At 37.9% G+C, this 17,978-nt stretch overlaps 1 protein-coding gene and 1 long non-coding RNA gene across 2 annotated transcripts; one reads left to right on the top strand and one right to left on the bottom strand.

Annotated features, from left to right (window-relative positions):
• Positions 1 to 3,219: 3,219 nt before the first annotated feature.
• LOC149681263 (uncharacterized) lies at positions 3,220 to 5,172 on the bottom strand. Its single transcript, XM_089834502.1, has 4 exons — positions 5,076 to 5,172; positions 3,918 to 5,003; positions 3,559 to 3,848; positions 3,220 to 3,464 (listed from the first exon to the last, which is right to left on the bottom strand). The coding sequence occupies exons 2-4, from the start codon at positions 4,139 to 4,141 to the stop codon at positions 3,220 to 3,222; spliced, it is 759 nt and encodes a 252-aa protein (XP_089690628.1). The 5' UTR covers positions 4,142 to 5,003; positions 5,076 to 5,172.
• A 1,550-nt stretch (positions 5,173 to 6,722) lies between these two features.
• Positions 6,723 to 6,875, top strand: LOC149681262 (uncharacterized). Its single transcript, XR_016365546.1, has 2 exons — positions 6,723 to 6,764; positions 6,829 to 6,875. It is a non-coding gene; the product is annotated as an uncharacterized LOC149681262 (long non-coding RNA).
• Positions 6,876 to 17,978: the final 11,103 nt, after the last annotated feature.

Raw genomic sequence — 17,978 nt, 5'->3', positions numbered from 1 at the left:
ACGCATTTCATTGCCCATACCAGTACTTAAGAGTTCTGAACTTAGCTCTTCATATGTGTATGTTTATGGTATATAAAACTAACAAAACCGTAAGGAAAAATTATAGTGATGAAAACGACCTAGCTACGCATTATATATTCAAGGCTCTGCAGATTTGTAGGTTAGCCGAGTGTCTGTGTGATAACACTCACAGTTTAATGTTTTACGAAGTGCATTACCACATGAGATCCAATGACGCGAATAATTATTTCGCGAATAAGTATTTCGCAGACTTTCTTTAATTAATAAATCGTTTGAAAGTTCTACATTTTGTAGGCGAAGGATAGTGTTAAATGCTAAACAATATTTGTAGAATCTCAAATAAAAAGAAAATGTTTGAATGATATAGGTTTCTAATTATTTTACGTAGGTATAATATAATTAATATTTTAAACCCATTTTAAAACTTTATCTTTTGGGTATTTATTTAATTTTCAGCATTAATTCACATATGAAACGATATACATATCAATAATAAGCACATCCGACATTAATACTTTTTCATTTACCTAAATATAAGCATATTTCAAATTTTAGGAGTTACTTATATTCAAATTTAATACTATTTAACTAAATATATAGGCATATTTCAAATTTTAGGAGTTATTTCAACTTAATATCCGAATTTAATACTTCTAAATATAAACTTTAGAAATTATTTCAACTTAAACCAATTTCCCTTTATTGATAGACCTATTTCGCATTTTTCAAGGATAGGAAATGTAAATAACGAGTTCGGTGAACTGGAATGGGGAAACTCGGATGGTAAATAAACGGCCTATGTCAATAATTAGAAATCATGATAAGCGCTTGTATGAAACTCCGACGCTGAGTGTCGACATGGGATGATAGTTGGGGTTGCAATGTTTGTTTATGCTAATAAACTTGTAAGTAAACAAACTAGATTGAAACTTGGCGCGAATTTCGAAACACGGCGCGGTTTTCGACTTGCCGTCAACGGAAAAACCCATATGATAGTTCGGACAAAGATTAAAGAGTACAAAAACCTGGCACGTGTCTTTATAACTAGTTAAAATGTTTATTTGTGATATTTGTAATGCGAAGTTCTCCAGGAATCGTGACGTCAATAGGCATAAACAGGTAAAACACGCGAAAGTTGGTTTCCCATGTTCGGTTTGCAACAAAGTTTTATCCAGACGTGACATGTTAAAGGCCTTTGCGTGGGTAATTTAAATCTCGGGTACAAAACAAAACCAAACCTAACCAATTCTAAGCCTATCGCACTGCGAACAATCTATTTAAATTGGAATAAAGCCAATCAACTAATATATTTTTAAGTAATTTAAGTGGGTGTTTCCGAAACGAAACATATGAGTAATAAAAACTTTGTAAGAACCTTTTGTCAATATAAGTTATAAGCTGGATGTTTAGGCGCGGATCTCTCTTAAAAGTGTCGTTTAATGACTAAAAAGTGGTTGAAAGTGTCGTTAAATGACTAAAAAGTGGTTGAAAGTGTCGTTAAATGACTAAAAAGTGGTTGAAAGTGTCGTTAAATAACTAAAATGTCGTTAAGTTACCATAAAATGATAGAAAATTTTATTGTGCCAAAACTTTGACGGGTAATTTGAAACCGTAAATGACTAAAAAGAGGTTAAAATGTCGTTAAATGACTAAATCGTGCATGAAAGTGTTGTTAAATGAATAAAAAATCGTTGAAACGGTTGAGAAAACATGGTTAAACGTGTTGATGAATGACTAAATTGTGGTTGAAAGTGGCGTTAAATGAATACAATATAATAGAAATGATGTTAAATGACTGAAAAGCGGCTGGAAATGCTGTTAATGGCAAAACACCAAAAATAGGTTTACGTTTCGTTAAAAGTCTAATAAACGTCCCGCTATACGACTTAAATGTGTTTGATATTGTTATTATATTACTGAAATAAAACTGATAATGAAGTTGAATGTCCAAAAAGTGCCCGAAAGTGTTGTTAATTTACTAAAATGTGTTTGAAAACGTTGTGAAACGAAAACATTCAATTGAAAGCAAACTAAAAAGTGGTCGAAAGTGTTGTTACTCGTGACTCAAATCGTATTCAAAGGAACTAAAAAGCAGTTAAACGTTCATGAAACGACTAAAGTGCAACTGTAAGTATTGGCAAAACACCAAAAATAGGTTTAAGTTACGTTAAAAGTCTAATAAAAGCCTCGCTATTCAACATAAATGTGTTTGATATTGTTATTATTTTACTGAAATAAATCTGATAATGAAGTTGAATGTCTAAAAACTGGTCGAAACTGTTGTTAATTTACTGAAATGTGTTTGAAAACGCTGTGAAACGAAAACATTCAATTGAAAGTTCAAGGAAATTCCAGTCAGACATGAGGCGGATTTTGCGTATATTTTTCTCTGTATAGATGCAGAGGAATTAAAATGTATGATATTTGCTTAAAATTTGTAAAAGATAAGAGTTTGAACGATAAAATGATATTGGAATTTATGTATAAGAGATTTTTAATAAAGTTTTTTTGATTAAATTGTATGTTTTTCTTTAAGTCGCGCGCGAACTTATTCCTGAACGCCCGAACGCGGGAAATTTAAACACGCGCACGCGGCTGGTCCCACGCGCTTCACCTCATTTAACCTGGAAAAATTTGCCTAAGTTGTATGAAATAAGAGGGAAGAAATTTGTATTTAAAATTTTTTTATTTTGAATGAGAAACCGTAGTGTCTCGGGGTAAAACTCATTCGAGAAAAACAACTTAAAACTATACAATTATACTTTGGAATCCTAAAATATATACATTAAATTATTGAAACTTATAAATTACACATTAAACTATGAAATTTTTAAGGAAAAGGGTTGGGCCCACGTGGACCGATTCGGCCACTTCGCACCAAAAGGGTATGGGAGGGGGGCGTGTACCGGTTCGGCCACTTCGCCCCCAGGAGGGTATGGGAGGGGATAGGGTTACAGAAAGTAATTATACATTTGAAATTTTATTCCTTAATTTTAAAATGACCATGCGCGTATGTTGACACTCCATTGATGAAGAATCTCTTATCATCGCAAGGGTTAAGAGCGAGTTTTTTCTGGGTGATGGAAAATAGTTCGTGTTTAACACTGACTATCCTCTTCATCTCTCTGTGGTGAGTTTACGTTGAAGCAGGCATTCCTTGTATTGGGCGTGACGTATCTTCTTTTTGACGACGCGACGTTAGATTCCCTTCGCCGTCTTCTTTTCACCTTTTGCCGACAAGATGCTGTACATTTTCGGCCGCAAGCCGCAGAACTCTTGAATCTGGACGCTGTTGAGTTCGTCCTTGAACTTTCCGAGGGCCTTCTTGTTCTCTTCGCTGAAGAGAGGATGTTCCTTGGGGTAGGCGGAAAAGTCGAACATCTCCTTCATCTGGGCAAAGTCGCGGGGCAAATCGTCGGTGAAAATCTGATAGGTCAGGCTGTCTGCAATTATACGTAAAAACATTTAATTAGCTTTTTAAAATTGGAAGTAGAAAAAAGGATTTAAATCTAGTAAACGTTTTAAAAAAAATCATACCTGTGTCGGTAAAAAGAAGTTTGAGGTCGTCGCCATATTTTGCCTTCATAGTGTTGTAATGGAAGTCGTACATGACCAACTTTGAGAGGTCAAGGATGGCGAAACCGGTGTAAATGGGTCGGTCCAACTTGAGGGATTTCTTCAGACGATGGATCCCAACCAGCTCGTTCCTAAAGATGGTGAACCTCTGGAATGTCGGCGAACTGGCCTTCTTGATTGCCATCTCCCGGGTCTGGACAAGATCAAAGTTGATCCTGTTGCGGAGGTTTTCCATCGTCTTCCCGAAAACACTGTTAATAGATAAAAACTTTGATTAATTTACGTGTGAAATAATAACTTAGCGTAGCGTAGATGCGTACCTATTGTTGGCCAACTTGAAAAAATCTTTCTCAAAGTCGTTCACTGCCTGCTTCCTTTTCTCCGTGTTGAACTCGATAAATGGTTTTAACCACGCACCCTGCTCGAATGTGAGTATTCGATGGATTTTCCCCAATTTCATCCCCTTCCCTAGCAGCACAAAAGTGCTGGCCCACCACGTGATGGCGCGCTTCAGGCCGTCAGTGTTGGTGCAGCGCTGGGTCATAACTGGCCGTGTCCTACCTGGCCAGCAGTTGGTTTGGTGCCGGGTTTTAATTATTTATCCAGCACATGCCCATAACCACAGCCACCATTATGCCATATATTTTAAGCTTTTACGCCAACACCTAGCCACCATTCATCTATTCGCTAAACCTTCGCTAACCCATCACTTATTCGCCACTCCACCATCCAGTAATCCTACAGGTATCCAGGTTTATCAACATGGCAGGCCTACAGATGACCATCATTTGTCAACCTGGCAGGCCTACAGATGACCATCATTTGTCAACCTGGCGGGCCTACAGGTGTCCATCGGTTATCAACCTGTCAAGCCTGCTTGTGTCCATCATTTAAGAACCTGGCAGGCCTACACGCGTCCATCATTTAGAAGCTTGGTAGGCCTACAGTAAACCATCATGAAATCCTTACTCATTAACCTAGTTGGCCTACACTCAAACTACTGGTAGACCTTAACGTTTCCACCACTATTTCATCTTGTATGCTTACAATTACCCACCACTGTATCGCCACCCATCAACCCTTTTACCCTACTATTGTACACTACTTTTTCCTGCAATTATTTATTGACCTAATCACCCTAATTTCAATTAGATTTCAAGCCATACAATTCCTTTTGTTATTTTTATCCAAGTTTATTTTCCTCAATTATTATTGCACATTTAAATATCATTTTTAGTCATCATCTACATTATAGTGTTCGTCTTCGCTAATTTCTTTTGACATTCCAGCTTTCATTGCACGTCTTCTCCGCCCTCCATTTCGATCTGAAGCACCTCTTAAGAATTTCTGAACAGTGCCTTCAACTACAAATTCTTTAATGCCTTTAAAATTCGTTTGTATTGCACCTAGAAGTATAAGTATTTGTAGCCGTTAAATTAATTTTTCCACTTTACGCGCTACTTTTGGTAGATCATTACCTACTATGACGTTCTTAAGCTTTAATTCGGCGAATGAAAACTTCTGTTGCGAACCAACCCAGTTAAACTTGAGTACTATTTCGTGTGCTATTACATTAGCTAAGAATTCAAAACATTAGCTAAGAATTCAAAACATTAGCTAAGAATTCAAAACATTAGCTAAGAATTCAAAAAAATTAGCTAAGAATTCAAAAAATTAGCTAAGAATTCAAAAAATTAGCTAAGAATTCAAAAAATTAGCTAAGAATTCAAAAAATTAGCTAAGAATTCAAAAAATTAGCTAAGAATTCAAAAAATTAGCTAAGAATTAAAAAATTTAGCTAAGATTTTCAAGCATTTAACTAAGATTTTCAAGCATTTAACTAAGATTTTCAAGCATTTAACCAAGATTTTCAAGCATTTAACTAAGATTTTCAAGCATTTAACTAAGATTTTCAAAAATTTAACTAAGATTTTCAAAAATTTAACTAAGATTTTCAAAAATTTAACTAAGATTTTCAAAAATTTAACTAAGATTTTCAAAAAATTTAACTAAAATTTTCAAAAATTACTACTTAAAACAAACAGACTAACGGAGATTTCAACTATCTAAATGAGAAACCAAAGAGGTTTGGCTTTTTAAAATTAAACTATTAATGGCTTACCTTTATTTTAAACGTTGTAATAAATTTCGAACATTCAGTCACAAATTGTGATTCACAAGACAACTTCAACCAGCTAAGCCTCGGCGTAATTCATTAGGAAGACTAGATGCTCGCTAAATCCTACCAAGTAATAAATCAGAAAATTAATTGAATTATTTGGTAATTTATAATTAACAATTTAAAAATTCGTAAGTATATTCACCTTTTAACTCCAACGTTCCAAAACAGCCCTTAAAAGATTAACTAGTTAAAAAGCGTCTAGATTGGAGAATGGAGAATTTCTTTGTTCCCTTCTTTTTGCGCCGAAAAAGCCGTAACAACTAAAAACCGCGGATTACCAGAAAATAAACCGACCGAAAAACTTTCCTCCACGAGGTTGTAACGCCGTTTCTATTGCAAGAAATCTGCTACCATGGAGAAATATTATAGGAGACATAGAAAAATTCAGCAATTTTAAAGTAACTTTCGTTTCACTCCAATAAAAAACTACTCCATGGACAATGCTGATGTACGATTTTACAGACTAGGAGGATTCATACCATTTTCACAGCCCATTTCATACTCCATATGTAGCCTAACCTCGTGCAAATATTATTACTCCTAGTCTGAAACAATTTTTGGACCGAGTAAACAAATTCTAAATATGATGACACCAAAATTAAATTAAATTTGGCAAATTCGTAAATCATGATTTAGAAAGAATTTCAATATTCTAAATTGTTCTGTTTCAATTTTATCACGGATCACTTTACCACTATATATACTCAAAAAATGATATTTCAAAATTATAAGTCAACAATTTCACGCGGTGACGCGAGACATATGCGCCTATAGAGTAATGTCAGTTCTACGTATGCAAACGTCATACCCTTCTATCTCTTAGCTAAGTGTCATCCCCCCCTACCATGCGGCGCGTACAGTATCCCCTCTTACAAAAGCGCGCCTAGAGGGAGGGATACACAGTCTACTCCCCCCTCTACCGACACTACTCTATATCAATCGTACGCTTTGGGTAAAAGAATTGCCAGCACCATACCCTTCAGTTGTACGATGAAATACCAGCATTGAATTTAGAGATATACTTAAATATAATTGATTATGTACCTTAGATTTAATATCAACTTACTTCGAAATTAAATTTATCAAAACAGCTATAACTATTATGTTGAAGTTAAAAAAACGACTAAAAATATTATTGGTGCTGGGTTTCTGTATGAAAACATAGTGGCAAATTTTGCAGAAAATACATAAAATATAAGCTGCCGGTTTTGACATGTTCATGTAATGGCAAAATATCTACGTGGTGGACAAGTCAAGGCTTACAGCACGTAGCCATCACCATCAGTCTCCCAGCACACCCGGCAATGACCCTCCACCAAATCGGCAACCCCGTGCTACTAGGGTTAGCGATGTAAAACTTGAGGTTCCGGTAGTGGAGAACATATTTCTCCCTATTGTAGAGCGAGGTAACTAACTTTGGAAGGCTATCCCGTACGTTAATTTTCAGTTTGTTCAACTGTTCAATCGAATTCGGCGAAAGCTCATCCGCGTTAATAACTCTACGTTCGGGTGCTAAGGGTAGACAGTTATGTTCTTCGTGCAAACTTTCCGGGTACTCAAGATCAACCTCCAGGATAAAACCCTGGGGATCATCGTCTGGGTGATTCAAGATAATTTCACGAGTGAAATCTTGACATGGTTGAATCCATCGAAATCCTCTCATCGGCAGGTGATGACACATTACGGTGCCGTAAAGGTTATTACAGTCTAGGTAGGTAATGTAAGAGCTACGTTCTGCCGGGTTGAATGTTTCGGGGAGATCCTTATTATTGGCTATGGATAGTCTATGCGTAATTAAAGAAACACCCCCTCTTATACCCTTCTCAATAAAGAGATGCATATCAGGATCCTGAAGTAGTTCCAATTTCACTTGGGTCGTGTGAAGTGCGCTTTGCCAAGCGAAACCAGGACCTGTATATGCATGCGCGCAATCTAACTTGTAATATTCTAGACACATAGCCCTGAAACTTTCAAAAACATCCGCTAGGAGCAGAACGTCGGTCTTAACGTATAAATCATGGTACTCACCGAGGTTAGTGAGTTGGAATTTTTACCAAACCTTTTGACCTTGAGAATAATCTTCCTCACTAACCTCTTCGTCAGTTAAGGAATTGAAGAAGGCATCCTTGGATGGCAACTCGGTCTCGTCGAATTTCGTCTCGCAGTCGAAGTAGTCATAGGGGTAAACATGTTTCCTCAGCAGATGCGGTACTTCGTCAGCGCTGAAGGCAGAGGATAAACACTTGAACTTATCGGCTCCTCAACGAGCCAAATTCGATACGATTGTCTTTAGCGATGCCGGCATGAACCTAATTGAGTCTAAGAATCGTAAATTACCCAGAGAAAACGAAATGTACGTTTCGGAATTCGTGGGGATACACGTAATCTTGTGATCTTTGACCAATCCAATTTTGTCCATAATAAGATGGGCATCGTAACGAGATAAGTTATGCATGAAGACCGGAACGAATTATGAGCAGCCCCCCTGTAGGTTCCGTTAGTGTGGTCGTGGTCACGAACTTTACAGTCATTTACAGTGAAAGGCTTGTTACATAAGTAACAGGATTGGGCCGAGGCGAATTGCGCCTTTTCGAAGTGTGATAGATTCATGGGGGCGTTATCTTTAATCTTACGCTGAATAATTGCGTCTTCGCGCAAAAGGTTTTCTAAAAACTTTTCCCTGGCATCTATCCCTCGATAAGTAACTGGTTTAGAGACTGTACCCTCTTGACTAACAATGACATAACTAAACCCGCAGGAGATATGCTGCGAAGTTTTCGTGGTTGAAGAGAGGTCGGCATCGGGATCGCATCGGTGAGCTTTACGGAGAATGGACTCGAAATCGGCATAGATGACGTATTTAACCTGTGAGAAATAGAAATAAAACTATATTAGATAAAATGTAAACAAAACATTCTCTCTCTCCCATTCATCTTATCGTCTGCTTTATTTATCTTGCTATAGACGCCGTCTAACGTTAGCCTCAGTAAACTATTTTGGCGCGTTATTCAAAATACCCTGATAAATAACAAAAGTTTTAGTTTACCTTCTGTTGCCATGCGACGTTTTTGAATTCCAGAATAGGTTCCTTTACCGGCATCTCGATCTTCTGGGGACCGTGTATACTGCACTCCTTGATGTGTTCCCTGTAGTTCTTCTTCGAGTTTACACCGGAGAATCGATGCAGGCAATAACGACAATAATGGTCCATGCGATTGTGTGTGGAGAATGACTTAGCTAGAAGTCGACTCATGCTTCGGATTAGGCAGAAATGCTTCTTCTCACCCTCGGTTAATAGCAATAAATCTACTTGGCGTGGTTCCTCAACTCTGTTGGAACTCACGTAAAGGGGGAAGACCTCTTTCTCGTATCCGAATACATTAATCGAAATTCTCCAATTTACCGGTATTTACTTCCACGGGGAACGTAATACCGGTCATGTCCAATTCGTTACTATACTCTAGGTACTTTGTTACACGATTCGGGTTAACGTTTACAGGGTGTAAATGTGCCAAAGTTGACCATAAGAAACACTTATTGTCCGTATTTTGCACATTTAATAGGGCTTTTTTAGCTAGAAGATTTTTAGGGGTTTCAAAGTACGTACCCCCGTGAAGCGGGAGGTACGCTATGATATTAATCTACAGGAAGAGAATTTTATCTAAAACCCACCCGCTACCTTGCGCTTCGTACTCCTCTATTAAACGTTTCAGAGTCCTAATACTAAAGTCTATCTGTCCGGGGATAACGTCGGAGTTCAAAATAGTAAGGTTTTGGGTTCGACGATAAATTAAATTTTCTACTTCCTCGTCAGTGTCCGCTAACTGACGGGTGTAGCGAGCCCTGACAGTTAAATACCACTTAATCCCTCTATCCCTAGCCAGTTTATTGCGCAAGTAATTTTCAATCGCTACCCTATGTCTACCCACGTACAGCTCTACGTCTGTCTCAGTCGCTACGGGTGTGAAACGTGCACAAAAAATAGCCCTACCGAGTACTTCCAGTTCCTCTAGCTCGTCGTAAAGAGGAACTTCCGGTGACGCAACGATGGGTTCCTCCTCCTGCTCTTGACCACCACCACCCTCCTGCTGATCCATAAAGCGATGGATGACGCGGTTCTCCTGGCTGGAAAGGGCTGGGAAGTCATCCTCCTGGTCCATGAACTCGTTCAGGGCACGATTTCCATCGTCGGACAGCTCATCAAGATTTTCGCAAACGGCGGGTGGAGGAGTTCCCAGTAGAGATCCATTGATGACACCTTCTCGGTTCATGAACGCGTTCAGGGCACGATTCTCATCGTCGGACAGTTCATCTAGGGAAGGAATAGGGTAGGACGTGGACCGTTTCGGCCGCTTCGTCTCAGGAGTGGATGGGTCGGAAGTGGACCGTTTCGGCCTCTGCGTCCCAGGAGGGATAAAGGTGGAGGTTGAGGGACCCGAGAATGGGATAACAGGAGGAACAAAGGTAGAGGTTGATGGCCCCGTGAATGGGACAACGGTAGAAGTTGATGGACCTGCATTGGTCATGAGGGGGAGTGGAACCTTAGGGGTAGAGTGTCGGGTAGCCACGTGTAGCGTTAAATTCGCAAGTCTGGTATAAACGGCCGGTCATTGCGAGCATGGGTATTTAACATCCCCGTGTTTCTACCTTTTATGTCTCAAAATCTCCCTGTTCCCTTGGTAGGAACGTTCACAAATATTACACTTAAACATTCTCAAAGAATGAATGAGATAAGGACAATCTCAGAACAATCGCAAGTACTTGTAAAAATACGCAAGTACTTGTAAAAAAAAATACGCAAGTACTTGTAAAAATCACAAGTAATTTCGGTACTAGCCCGTAAACTTTTTTCTTACCCTCTGCAAAATAACTTCCAACGGCAAATGTTACCAAGTATTGAAAAGTACTATAAAGCAACTAAGGAGCGGGCTGGAACTCGTCTGAAGTCAGGATCAAAAGTGACTGAGTTTGGACACGTGCCGGGCTTTTATACTCTTGCCTCTTGGCGTCGTCCATTTAATCTTTGCCCTAACTATCATATGGGTTTTTCCGTTGGCGTCAAGTCGAAAACCGCGCCATGTTTCGAAATTCACGCCAAGTTTCAATCTAGTTTGTTTTATTTACAAGTTTCCTGGCATAAACAAACATTGCGGCGTCGTCCATTTAGTCTCTGCCTGAACTATCATATGGGTTTTCCCATTGACGTCACGATGAGAGCCAGACCATGTTTCGAAAACCGTGCCATGTTTCGAAATTCACGTCAAGTTTCAATCTAATTTGTTTATTTACAAGTTTCCTAGCATAAAAAACATTGCAACCCCAACTATCATCCCATGTTGACACTAACCGCTTTCATACAAGCGCTTATCATGATTTCTAATTATTGACATAGGCCGTTTATTTACCATCCGAGTTTCTCTATTCGCGTTCATCGACCTCGTTATTTACATTTCATATCCATGAAATAGGCCTATCAATAAAGGGGAATTGGTTTAAGTTAAAATAATATCTAAAGTTTATATTTAGAAGTATTAAATTCAGATATTAAGTTGGAATAACTCCTAAAATTTGGAATATGCCTATAAATTTAGTTATATAATATTAAATTTGAATAACTCCTAAAATTTGAAGTAGGCTTATATTTAGGTAAATGAAAAAAGTATTAAATTTGAATATTTATTATTTAAATTCAATGTATTACAAGAATTTTTTAGAGTTACATACACTTAGAGAAACCATTTGCTTGCAGAATTGAAAACTTAAGAAAGTGGAATTATTAAAAATATTAACTATCATCTCGATATTTAAATTAGACACGGCATTAGAACAATGTTCATCTACACGTTCGCTCCATTCCATCATTATACAATCATGCTGTAATTGTGAAGGATGGTCGATAATGCAGCCGTTGCACGAATTATTTATTCCCTCAGTTAGTTGCTGTATTACTATGTCCTTAATCACACTCTCCACACGTTTCGCTTCGGTAATGAATGTCGTCACCTGAATGTGTTTTTCCAATAACTTCCCCCATAGGAAGGGTCCTATGGCAAGGTATGTTATCGATTGGGCGTGTTATCAAAACAGCATTGTCCAAAACGGCTTTTTCATAAACGCGTTTGCCATTATAGCCATTTATCGTTTTAGCGCATTTTGATTACAGCGTTTAAATCTTGAGCGTACGAAAGTACGCCTTTTCCAAAATATTGTTGTTTATCTTCATTAACTTCCCAAAATAATATTCCTTTTCCAAAAAATTATATTTTATATTTACTTCCGATATAACACTACTCCTTTTTGCATAATATTGTTCTTTGTCCTATATACTTAATATAATAGAGATTTCCCTCCCTATCAATCACAGTTTGGGCGGAAACAGCAACCGCTGTTTTGGGAAATAGCGCTGTATTGAGAAACGCTGAAACAGCAACCGCGGTTTTGCTTGTACGCGGTTTTGCAAAGCGCTGTTTTGGGAACCGCTTTATTCCAAAACGCTCTTTTGAAAACCGCTCAACTACCCGTGAACCCTATGGCAAATCCATTCCTAGTTGGGTATTGGATTCCGTAGTTCGCTCCTTGTCCCTGGATCACTTGGCGGATATTTAACATCTTCCTATCCTGATAAGTTACAAGTTGAATTCGCTTGTCCATCGATCCCTCGAAAAAGCACGTGGTGGGTTGAGCGTCGTTCTTCTCGAAAAATCCGTTTATGGAGTCCTTCATTCCGTAAAGTTGCATATATTCCTCCTCGCTTAATACGATCCCAGTTGAGCCATCGGTCATTCCTAGTCTAATCCTACAGTCCGGTGTAACACTGACTGATTTAGTTGAGGAAATCTCGAACACGTTGGAGTTATCCCTAAATATTCACATTAAATATGGTAATCACATTAAATGGGATGCGGGCCGAGATTATAACACTAAAATTTGATGAGAAATTATACTTACATTTTCGGATCTGGATCGGTACTTCAAGGAAGGATGTAGAATGTCTTATCTTTAAACCGTCCTCGTCTTTTATACTTTAATGTCACGTGACTTTCTGACCATGTAAACATGGAGCACTTTTTAGACCAATCACGTTCTTATAGTCGACATGGCGTTTAAACCACGTGTATGACAAGGGTTATTTACCACGTTGCCGAATATGACGCTTAAGCCTAACATTGACGCCATGATTGATTGACTGACGCCATAGGAAGACACGTCATGTGCGTTTCACTGACGTCACAACAGGATTGGGTGAAGAATGTTTGATTCACTGGCGCCATAAGAAGAAAAATGCGGTGGACGCCATGTTTGACGCCATATTTGCAGGTGCCATCTGGCACTGTCTGACGCCAGTGAGCCAGCTCGCACACTTTCTATCTACTTGTAGCATCAGCGGCAGTGTATGTGACGTTTAAACTGATAATTCAGTGCCAAATGAAAATTAGTACTCGAAATTTAGCCGGGAGCGTGGCGCACTCCTGTAAGCCAAGCTTCTGGGCGGCAAAGTTTGAGGGAATAAGACATATGTCGGCGATCCTACCCTATAGGTGCCGACTACCCCGTGTCCGCCGGAGGTGACTTGACCCCCACACCCAGTCCGTTACCTCCCAAGTAAACCTCATTTCCTTCCCCTGCTTACACACATAATGAAACCTGAATAATCACATCCTTGCCGCGGTCCTCTGACCCACTTCGCATTGAAACCTCAAAAAAAAAATACTCGAAATTTCTTGCAATGGATGAACCACAATTTTCAGAAGAGAATATTTTCAAAAATGGTAAGTGTTGAAAACCTAATCACCCTAATATTAACCAAATTAGTTATGTAAACTCTTAAGCCATGGTCATAACATGAGTATAAAAATTGGTAATACTCTTTTCATTTTGTTTAGTACCTGTTGCTCTCTCTCGTGTCAAAATTGCTACGAGTATTACACATATTTTCCAAAAGATCCAACTGAAAAAATTCGAAAAGCTCTTCAGTCAAACTTTAAGGCAAATTAATTCACACAGTTTGGAAATATAAACGGAAAAAAACTCATGTTGCTTTAAACAAAGTCTAATTTAAAAGTAACGAAGAATGGTTTTGAAGTCAACCCTTCTTATCCATTCTTGGGGTGTTCCCCTGACGGTCTAGTCAACGATAATTTGGTCGAAATGAAATTGGTGAAAAAGGAAACTTAGAAACAGTCCTCAAGAAAACTCCTTACGTAATCAAGAAGGATGGAACATTTTCTTTGAAACCCAAACAAATGTATTATGGGCAAGTGCAATTTAGTTTGGCCCTTTTAGGACTTCAAAGTTGTCATTATGTAATTTATTCTAAACTGGAAGATGATTGTTTTGTTATTGATATGCCTAAAGACCAAACATTTATTAACAATCTTTTACCAAGATTACAAATTACTTTTAATTACTACATTCCAAATTATTTGAAATGGAAAAAAAAGGACAGAATGTAATGGCGCTAATAAGGCTGAAGTGATATTTTTAAGTTTCTATAAATGTGATAGAATCTTACAAATTTATTAAATAAAATTGTTTTACAAAATTTCAGGAGTCTTGGGTGCATTATTTTTTTGCATTTTTTTTTACGGGTTTTAACAACCTTGGGAACTGCGTAAGAGTTAATTTAAAATGATTTGAGGTCTAAACTTTACTTATTCCAAACAAAGCTGATAGAGCGGTGAATGAAATGCCAAGTTTTAGTTTCATGAGTGTCAAATATACCCTGTCTCGAGCCTCGTAGTTTCAGCTGGTTTTCGCGCGTCGGGAAGGGGAGGGGAGGGTGGGTGGGTGGGGGATCCACATGCTTCTACCTCTCTCTTCTCTAGACTCTAACTTAACGCGCTATATTTCCTAAGCGAGCGTGGGTCGATTGGTAGAGTGTTTGGCGTCTTCACTGGCGTCATAGTATGGAGTGGCAAAACGTAAAAAGGCAAAGTAGTAGACTAGACTTCGAAGTTCCGGTTAGTTGAAACAATCAGCCTTTTCAAATATTTGGTAGCCGAGTGGTAAATTAATTCACCAACGGTAGGCGGAGGTTACTTAACTCACCATTGGTAGGCGGGTGGTAACTCAATTCTCCATTGGTAGGCGGATGGTAACTTAATTCACCATTGGTAGGCGGGTGGTAACTTATTTAACGATTGGTTGTCGGTTGGTAATTCAATTCACGCTTGGTTGGCGGTTGGTAACTCAATTCACCATTGGAAGGCAGATAGTAACTAATTTCACCATTGGTAGGCGGGTAGTAACTCAATTCACCATTGGTAGGCGGTTCGTAACTCAATTCACTATCGGTAGGCGGTTAGTAACTTAATTCACCATTGGTACGTGGTTAGTAGCTTAATTTACCAATGATAGGTGGTTAGTAACATAACTCACCTTTAGTAGGCTTTCGGTAACTTCATTCACCATTTGTAGGCTCTTGGTAACTTAATTCACCATGAGTAGGTGGGTGGTAACTTAAGTCACCATGAGTAGGTGGGTGGTAACTATATTCACCATTGGTAGGCGGGTGGTAAATAAATTCATCATTGGTAGGCGGGTGGTAAATAAATTCATCATTGGTAGGCGAGTGGTAAATAAATTCACCATTAGTAGGCGGGTGGTAAATAAATTCACCCTTGGTAGGCGGGTGGTAACTTAATTCACCATTGGAAGGCGTTCGGAGACATAATTAACTCTTTGTAGGCGGGTTTTAACTAAATTCACCATTTGTAGGCGTTTGGAAACTTTCACTATAAAAAAACGTCTTTCTAGTGTGAAAGATGTGTTGAAAGTTAATTGCCTGAAGTAACAGATATTCATATTTTCAGTTTTGAAAACATGATTATAAAATATCAATTATTTGAAAAATTCCTAGTGTTTTTCTCCAAAATTTCATTTTCCCGAAATATTTTCCAACGTTATTTACCCAATTATTAGGTATGCTCTCAATAATAGGCCTAGAAAAATTGTACCTTAAAGGGAGGGTGAAGTGGAAAATCAAGTAATTTTTCAGCGATTCTTCTTCTGTAATTATAAGACCAGTCTGCATAGTGAAACATTCAGGAAATACCTCCGAATGATTTCAAAATTCAAATTAACTTCAGATTATAAGGATAATTTGAATTAAGCCCTTCCGACAAATCGCGTAACGCGCTGCCTTTTTGTTAACAAAATTCTCGTGGCATGGTCCATCTCTCGTGCCGCGATCGCCCGCAAATTTTATCAAATCTCGCGATAAATTTCATTTGACACGGTTTTTATATCAGAAGCTATGAACGATTTTCGGTCCATTTGACTCTCCTAATAGGGCCGAATACTCAATCAATTGTAAATTTTTGAGAGAAAATAAAATGCAAACGCGTACTGTTTTTAAAATGATCCACATGTTTCATATTAAAATATTTTTGCTATAGTAATTTTGGTGAAAAAACTGAGATAAGAATTTTTTCAAATAATTGATGTTTTGTAATCATGTCTTCAAAAGTGAAAATTTTAATATCTGGACTTCAGGCAATTAACTTTCAACACTAATCTTTGACACTTCTCCGACTTTGTCTACAAAGACGGTTATTTTTATTAATATCTGCAAGTTCAGTCTTAATATTAATTAAAATTGTTTAGAAAAATTAGGAGAGAAAAAAATCTTAGGCCTATGTATTCTAAAATCAATACGACCAACTTCGAAATCTGCGTCTTGCGGTTACGGTTCATGATTTGTATTGTTAAGGAAAGAAGTAAAAAAGAAAATCTAATTTAATATTCAACTATATCATAAATTTTACTTTCACTTTTACGTGTAATTGAAATCTAGGCTAGGTCACGCTTCTCCAAGCGAAAATTTATTAAAGCCTTACAGTTTATTTCCTCCAAAAAGGACCCAGTCAAGAATATAATTCTAGTGACGCTCAACTTGATCTTACTTTCTGGGTCGTATCACTGGATTACTTTGGAAAATGTGGCAAAGTAGCTTGGTTAATTCTACCTCAATGAGGATAAGCATGTACCAGGTGAGTCTCTCCAAAAAAAAGTTAAGATTGAAAGTTTTTGAAACTCTTATAAACCCGTATGTGTACAGCATGCACTCTAGTGATCAGCGGAATTCGCAGAGCGTGTGCCGAAAAAAGAATAGAGTCTTCCGTGGTATAATTATAAATAAGTTTTAAGGACCCTAGCTTCGTTTGTCTATGTCTGGCAGCGTTTCGTTTGCAAAAGAAGCAACACATAAGTTACATGGCCCGGGTTCAAATAGAGCTCGGCATTATCTATCCATTATCCACGTTATTTTATCTTTATCCATACTCGAAAATTATCCACAGAACTTACATGTTAAATTGTATTATAATCCACAACTTTGTTTATAAATAATCGGTTATCTACCAATTTGTGGATAATGGATAGGTAATGCCGAGCTCTATCTATGTAGAATAAACCAGGATTAAGAAGCTAACAAGTACAAAATGGAGTCCACGTGGGATAGACAAAGACCAGAAGATATTGATTTTAAAAGCCAATAGCTAAGGCGGTGTAGTTATATTACGAATTTAAGTGAGTTACTAGCGGTCCGTTAATGACGAACATGTTTGCTCCAATTTGCTAACTGCGAACGCGGTCCCATGAGGTGTAATAACAGACATAGGCAGACAGATACTGTCAAAACCGAACCTATCCGTAACATACGTAATTCGGAGATGAAAAATGTCTTAGTGATTCTCTTGCTGCGAGGGGGAAACCACGTGTGAAATCAGGTGTACAAAATTTTTGAAATCATGATTGAAGTCCATAAATCTCAGAATTTGGTTAAAATCTCGGAATTCATGCGAAGTCCCTTGGAAATCGCTTAAAGTCATGCGAAGTCCCTTGGAAATCTCTTTAAGTCTCTCGGAAGTCTCTTGAAGTCATACGAAGTCCCTTTGAAATCTTTTGAAGTTGATGAAGTCCGTTGGTAATCTCTTGAAGTCAAATGAAGTACTTGAAAAATATCTTGAAGTCATATGAAGCCTATGATAGTTCAAGTGAAGTCATTTGATATCTGAAATCGGGTGTACAAAATTTTCTTAGTGGTTTTCCCCCGTCTTGCTGTACGCGTACATGTTCTAAGAGACTTGTAAACGGTTTTAATAATTCAAACTTAATAGGATGAAGCCAATATGCTTTTCAAAAATCCGCGGTACAATGTATACGATAAGGATGAGATTATGTTGACGAAAATGCTTTT

The sequence above is a fragment of the Phalangium opilio genome, unplaced genomic scaffold (assembly GCF_054372755.1).
Source record: "Phalangium opilio isolate 3A_F unplaced genomic scaffold, DU_Popi_V2 ptg000039l_1, whole genome shotgun sequence".
Taxonomy (NCBI): Eukaryota; Metazoa; Arthropoda; class Arachnida; order Opiliones; family Phalangiidae; genus Phalangium; species Phalangium opilio.
The sequence above is the reverse complement of the archived record's forward strand: the minus strand, read 5'-3'. Positions and strand labels throughout refer to the sequence as shown.

Bases quoted from the DNA above. Each gene is read 5' to 3' on its own strand.
- LOC149681263 (XM_089834502.1), bottom strand. From the start codon at position 4,141: ATGACCCAGCGCTGCACCAACACTGACGGCCTGAAGCGCGCCATCACG. The intron at 3,849-3,917 runs GTACGCATCTAC...ATCTATTAACAG, and splicing joins TTCAAGTTGGCCAACAATAG to TGTTTTCGGGAAGACGATGG. The intron at 3,465-3,558 runs GTATGATTTTTT...GTATAATTGCAG, and splicing joins ACTTCTTTTTACCGACACAG to ACAGCCTGACCTATCAGATT.